At 43.9% G+C, this 6,967-nt stretch overlaps 1 protein-coding gene across 1 annotated transcript; it reads right to left on the bottom strand.

The window, feature by feature from the left end:
- LOC102179585 (PRAME family member 8-like) lies at positions 926-6,452 on the bottom strand. The gene is made up of 3 exons (XM_018059960.1): positions 6,166-6,452; positions 5,243-5,812; positions 926-968 (listed from the first exon to the last, which is right to left on the bottom strand). The coding sequence occupies exons 1-3, from the start codon at positions 6,450-6,452 to the stop codon at positions 926-928; spliced, it is 900 nt and encodes a 299-aa protein (XP_017915449.1).

Below are 6,967 nucleotides of genomic sequence, written 5' to 3'. Positions count from 1 at the left end.
TGAAAAGTGAAAATGAAGTCGTTCAGTTGTGTCCGACTCCTAGCAACCCCATGGACTGCAGCCTACCAGGCTCCTCTATCCATGGGATTTTCCAGGCAAGAGTACTGGAATGGGGTGCCATCGCCTTCTCCGTGTATTAACCCACAGATCCAAGGAAATCAAGAGGGAAAAAACAACTAGGAAATGAGTTTCAGATCATAGGCAAGAGAGTGCTCCCCTGACCCCCGTCAGTAACTAGAGATCCGTGAGATGTAAACACAGAAATCAGAATATCATGGACAGCATTTATTCATTTACACGGAAGGTCTCTTTAATTCTGATAATTTCTACAACCGCACACACCAAAACAACTCAAACATGTGTCTCAAACTGAATCCTTCTGATAGAAGCAACTACCTAGGCAGGGTATTACAGCATTATGTATTGGGACTCAGATGATCACACATGTCCTCACCACAGTGAGGACAGGGGCTGGGGCTAACCCAAATTTTCCTGGGACATCCTAAATCTGTAAGAATCTCCCAAAGCTCAGCTTTTAGCTGGACAAGCCTCTCCTGGTGAGGAATATCTGAGAACTGTAATTCTCCTGAGGGGCAAGATAAATCTCTAGACTTAAAGCAGGCAACCCATGAGTTATGACACAGGAGACTCTCCAGGACCACCATGGAGATGAGGTTTCCACACATGCTGAGGACTCTGAGCTGACAGCAGTGGCTTAGGGTAGGCAGAATGGCCGTGAGGTGGGAGTCCATGATCCCACACACATTAAGTCTAGTTCTTCAAGAGTGCCTGCAACTTTCTCCAGCAGAACTTGGAGAAGCTTGGGACTAAAGTTGGTCAGGGTAACACTACTCAGATTCAGGCCCTTTAGCTGATAGATGTTTGGGCACTGGGAGAGATGGCGCAAATTTGGTTCTGTAAGCAGTCAGCTGGTCATAGAGATGTTGTCCAAGAGGGTCTTCAGGCATCTGGAGGAAAAAAAAAAACAATAAATAGATCTGGGAAACCGGAGTTATAAGTGACCTCCACATGAGAAGTAAATGATTAGAACACAGCCAAGGTTGCTATTAACATCTGATAGTACTCAGTATCCAGAATGTCCAATGCCTTTCTACCATTTTCATGTGTGACTAGATCAAGCTAAAAGAACCTTGAAAGCTCTTTTTACTCATATATCAGGCAGATTACAACATACTCCACTTCCTTAGGAGGATGAATGAAGATAATGGTTGCACTGGAATATGCCCAAGGGAGAGCCTGAGACAGAGTCTCCGACAAGTGTGGACACTACTTAATTTTAGTACTGGGAGATTAGATAAACATGCTTTTAAGTCAGATCACTTCACTCCATGCTTGGGCTCCAGATGCCTGTATCTCTGGCCAGGTGAGGCATTTGGGGGACATGTATAAACAATAAGACCCCACACCATGCCCTGGGGCTGCCAGACTTCAGCAATGCCCATTAGGGCATCATCTACAAACTTTCTATCATTTTTCACTCTCCTTGTGTCTCTGCTTCATTACCATCCTCTCCAGAATCATGCATTTCCTGTATGATACTTACTTACATTATATGAAATGTGAAACCACCTTTACAGACTGGGACTTGAAGTTCAGTTCAGTCGCTCAGTTGTGTCCAACTCTTTGTGACCCCATGAATTGTAGCACTCCAGGTCTCCCTGTCTATCACCAACTCCCAGAGTTCACTCAAACTCACGTCCATCGAGTCAGTGATGCCATCCAGCCATCTCATCCTCTGTCGCCCCCTTCTCGTCCTGCCCCCAATCCTTCCAGGCATCAGAGTCTTTTCTAGTGAATCAATTTTTCGCATAAGGTGGCCAAAGTACTGGAGTTTCAGCTTTAGCATCATTCCTTCCAAAGAATACCCAGGACTGATCTCCTTTAGAATGGACTGGTTGGAGCGCCTTGCAGTCCAAGGGACTCTCAAGAGTCTTCTCCAACACCACAGTTCAAAAGCACCAGTTCTTCGGTGCTCAGATTTCTACACAGTCCAACTCTCACATCCATACATGACCACTGGAAAAACCATAGCCTTGACTAGATGGATTTTTGTTGGGAAAGTAATGTCTCTGCTTCTGAATATGCTATAGAGGTTGGTCATAAATTTTCTTCCAAGGAGTAAGCATTTTTTAATTTCATGGCTGCAATCACCATCTACAGTGATTTTGGAGCCCCCCAAAATAAAGTCTGACATTGTTTCCACTGTTTCCCCATCTATTTCCCATGAAGTGATGGGACCAGATGCCATGATCTTAGTTTTCTGAATGTTGAGCTTTAAGCCAACTTTTTTACTCTCCACTTTCACATTCATCAAGAGGCTTTTTTGTTCTTGTTCACTTTCTGCCAGAAGGGTGGTGTCATCTGAATATCTGAGGTTATTGATATTTCTCCTGGCAGTCTTGATTCCAGCTTGTGCTTCTTCCAGCCCAGCTTTTCTCATGATGTACTCTGCATATAAGTTAAATAAGCAGGGTGACAATATACAGCTTTTATGTACTCCTTTTCCTATTTGGAACCAGTCTGTTTTTCCATGTCTGGTTCTAACTCTTGCTTCCTGACCTGCATATAGGTTTCTCAAGAAGCAGGTCAGGTGGTCTGGTATTCCCATCTCTTTCAGAATTTTCCACAGTTTATTGTGGTTCACACAGTCAAAGGCTTTGGCATAGTCAATAAAGCAGAAATAGATGTTTTTCTGGAACAGTCTTCCTTTTTCGTGATCCAGCGGATGTCGGCAATTTGACCTCTGCATTTTCCTTTTTTCCTCTGCCTTTTCTAAAACCAGCTTGAACATCTGGAAGTTCACGGTTCACATATTGCTGAAGCCTGGCTTGGAGAATTTTGAGCATTACTTTACTAGCATGTGAGATGAGTGCAATTGTGTGGTAGTTTGAGCATTCTTTGGCATTGCCTTTCTTTGGGATTGAAACAAAAACTGACCTTTTCCAGTTCTGTGGCCACTGCTGAGTTTTCCAAATTTGCTGGCATATTGAGTGCAGCACTTTCACAGGATCATCTCTCAGGATTTGAAATAGCTCAACTGGAATTCCATCACCTCCTCTAGCTTTGTTCATAGTGATGCTTTCTAAGGCCCACTTGACTTCTCATTCCAGGATGTCTGGCTCTAGGTGAGTGATCACACCATCGTGATTATCTTGGTCATGAAGATTTTTTATGTACAGTTCTTTTGTGTATTCTTGCCATGTCTTCTTAATATCTTCTGCTTCTGTTAGGTCCATAAAATTTTTGTCCTTTATTGAACCCATCTTTGCATGAAATGTTCCCTTGGTATCTCTAATTTTCTTGAAGAGATCTCTAGTCTTTCCCATTCTGTTATTTTCCTCTATTTCTTTGCATTGATCACTGAGGAAGACTTTCTTATCTCTCCTTGCTATTCTTTGGAACTCTGCATTCAGATGCTTGTGTCTTTCCTTTTCTCCTTTGCTTTTTGCTTCTTTTCTTTTCACAGCTATTTGTAAGACTTCCCCAGACAGCCATTTTGCTTCAATTTCTTTTTCTTGGGGATGGTCTTGATTCCTGTCTCCCGTACAATGTCACAAACCTCCATCCATAGTTCATCAGGCACTCTGTCTATCAGATCTAGTCCCTTAAATCTATTTCTCACTTCCACTGTATAATTGTAAGAGATTTGATTTAGGTCATACCTGAATGGTCTAGTGGTTTTCTCCACTTTCTTCAATTTAAGTCTGAATTTGGCACTAAGGAGTTCATCATCTGAGGCACAGTCAGCTCCCGATCTTGTTTTTGCTGACTGTTTAGAGCTTCTCCATCTTTGGCTGCAAAGAATATAATTGATCTGATTTCAGTGTTGACTATCTGGTGATGTCCATGTGTAGAGTTTTCTCTTGTGTTGTTGGAAGAGTGTGTTTGCTATGACCAGTGTGTTCTCTTGGCAAAACTTTATTAGTCTTTGTCCTGCTTCATTCCATATTCCAAGGCCAAATTTGCCTGTTACTCCAGGTGTTTCTTGACTTCCTACTTTTGCATTCCAGTCCCCTATAATGAAAAGGACATTTTTTTTGGAGGGTGTTAGTTCTAAAAGGTCTTGTAGGTCTTCATAGAACCATTCAACTTCAGCTTCTTCAGCCTTACTGGTTGGGGCATAGACTTGGATTATATGATATTGAATGGTTTGCCTTGGAAATGAACAGAGATCATTCTGTCGTTTTACATATTGAATCCAAGTACTGCATTTCGGACTCTTTTGTTGACCATGATGGCTACTCCATTTCTTCTGAGGGATTCCTGCCTGCAGTAGTAGATATAATGGTCACCTGAGTTAAATTCACTCATTCCAGTCCATTCTAGTTCACTGATTCCTAGAATGTCAATGTTAACTCTTGCCATCTCTTGTTTGACCACTTCCAATTTGCCTTGATTCATGGACCTAACATTCCAGGTTCCTATGCAATATTGCTCTTTACAGCATCAGACCTTGCTTCTATCACCAGTCACATCCACAACTGGGTGTTGTTTTTGCTTTGGCTCCATCCCTTCATTCTTTCTGGAGTTATTTCTCCACTGATCTCCAGTAGCATATTGGGCACCTAATGACCTGGGGAGTTCCTCTTTCGGTAATCTATCATTTTGCCTTTTCATACTGTTCATGGGGTTCTCAAGGGAAGAATACTGAAGTGTTTTGCCATTCCCTTCTCCAGTGAACCACATTCTGTCAGACCTCTCCACCATGACCTGCCCATCTTGGGTGGCCCCGCACGGCATGATTTAGTTTCATTGAGTTAGACACGGCTGTGGTCCATGTGATTAGATTGACTAGTTTTCTGTGAGTATGGTTTCAGTGTGTCTGCCCTCTGATGCCCTCTCGCAACACCTACAGTCTTACTTGGGTTTTTACTTGGGACTGGGACTTTAAGGCAGGCTTTGTGTTCACAGATTAGTCACCAGTTTCTTTTTAGAAATGCTCAGGTCTGATGTGGTTTTTCCTTGTCAATGCCACCTTCACTAACCTGTTACCCGAACAGAGATATATCGAAATCACATACATGCCTGCACTACATCTATGCCCCTTAATTTGTAGCTTCCTACCCTGATGTCTCTTTCCAGAGCTTCTATACCAGTTTTCTCACACCTTGATTGCTCCACTTATGTGTTACCACACATCACAGTAGAGCAGCAAATGAGACAATGCTTTTGATATGTTACTATTGTGTTCGCTGTTTCTCGCCTGTGGTGCTCCCCTCACCTGAGAATCCGGTTCAGGCGGCCTTCGAGGAAAGATGGAGCTTTCATACAGATATCCCAGAGGTATTGCAGCCTGAGGGTCTGAAAGGTAAATTGCAGAAGAGCCTGATGGTCCTGTTCCTCAACAGCAGACCTATGAATGGGGGAGAGGAGTCTCTGAACATTGCTCATCTTGCCCAGGAGAGGAGCAAACTTGGCCAGGGTGGACAGCTTCTGGGTGAAATTCAGTTCCACCTCCTGGATATAGTCCAGCTTCACTATTCGGAAAACTTTCTTAATAGTTTCTTTGGATCTTGAAACAATTTTCATCTTCTTACAGCATAAGTGTATGGAGCCTTTCCGCTGCTCCACCCATGAGAAGAGGTAGGTGATACATTTGCTCCAGGCCTTTTCCTTGAGACAAAGATCTACGTACATCTCCAAGGGAGCCAAGGAGTGCTTTGTCCTTGACATGTTCTTAGCCACTGATGCCATCAGTGAACTTGAGGACACATGGGACTTGTCTCCAGACCACATGTTCCAGAAGTCCTGGCCAGTATTTCTCAAGTCCAGCACCCGCAGTTTGCACTTCCTATGGGGAAACAGAAGATTTGCTAAGATTCTAAAATACACACTGACTGAAACTACAGCCTCAGAATTTAGGCAACATTCTAGCTCCCCATCTTTGCTTTCACTTCACATTCCTGTTATCACCTTCTGTCTTTTCTCTTTCCTCTCTTGCTCACTTTCCTCTAGTCCTTTTCGTCTTCCATCCTTCCTAGTACACTTTTGTAAGGTATTTCCCAATGTGATCTCAGCAGTGCTCAAGGCTTCTGAGCTTTTTCAGAAGTCTCTGGTCTGCCCTTTGGTCATTCACTCTCCCTGACACCAGCAGTCCCTTCCAGGACATCCAAGACCCTGCCAGGCTACCTGGATCAGACTCACCTGGGGTGAACCTCCTGGGCCAGCAGGACATCAAGTCCATCCAGCACTGCTTCTAAGGTTTCTTGGTGCAGCTTCTTCATCAGCCCCCCTAGAGGCAGGCGGGCAAAGGGCCAGGCTTGCACCATGGCCATCAGAGTCTCACTGCGTCTGAGAGAGAAGGCGGCCATGAATAGCGGTGGGTAGAGCTCCATGGGCAGATACTCCAAAGAGCAGATGGCCAAGGCCTCATCTCTCAACAGGCTCATTGCTGCCAAGTTCACAAGTCTGGGTGGGTTGCGAGCACTCATCCTGACTCTTCTCTTAATGGAATCCTGTGAAAATGCAAGGGAACAAAGCATCCTTCTCAGGTCAGTCATACCCATAACAGTGGTCTCTCTCCCCATCCTTCAGGGAAATCAAACCAGAGCCAAAGTCATCACCTTGGAAATGATGAACCAGAAAGGAAGAAACTCAGTTTGTCAGGCTTCCTTCCAGGCTATATTTGGTGGCACTAAGCCATAGCTCTGCCTCTTCTGGCACTAGAGCAAGAATCTCACAAGTACCAAGAAGAAAGCAAGGCAACCAATAGCTCCTCCATTTCCTTCCATTGTTTGCTTAATGCATTTCCCTCTTGCACCTTTGTATCAGGAGACTGAACAAGTTGACTCCCTTTCTTTTGGGTGAAAACATTTAAAGTGTCACGTTCAGCCCAAATTATGGGGACAGAAGTTCATTTGGAACACAGCTCCCATCCTCAGTTTCCAAACTTAACTTTGCTGGGAAGAATATAGGAGGTACCTTTAAAAGGAATGCCATTTGTGCA

The sequence above is a fragment of the Capra hircus genome, chromosome 16 (assembly GCF_001704415.2).
Source record: "Capra hircus breed San Clemente chromosome 16, ASM170441v1, whole genome shotgun sequence".
NCBI lineage: Eukaryota > Metazoa > Chordata > Mammalia > Artiodactyla > Bovidae > Capra > Capra hircus.
The sequence above is the reverse complement of the archived record's forward strand: the minus strand, read 5'-3'. Positions and strand labels throughout refer to the sequence as shown.

Coding starts and splice junctions, on each gene's coding strand:
- LOC102179585 (XM_018059960.1), bottom strand. CDS start 6,452: ATGAGTGCTCGCAACCCACCCAGACTTGTGAACTTGGCAGCAATGAGC. Junction 5,813..6,165: donor GCCCAGGAGGTTCACCCCAG/GTGAGTCTGATC, acceptor GTTTCCCCATAG/GAAGTGCAAACTGCGGGTGC. Junction 969..5,242: donor CGCCTGAACCGGATTCTCAG/GTGAGGGGAGCA, acceptor TTTTTCCTCCAG/ATGCCTGAAGACCCTCTTGG.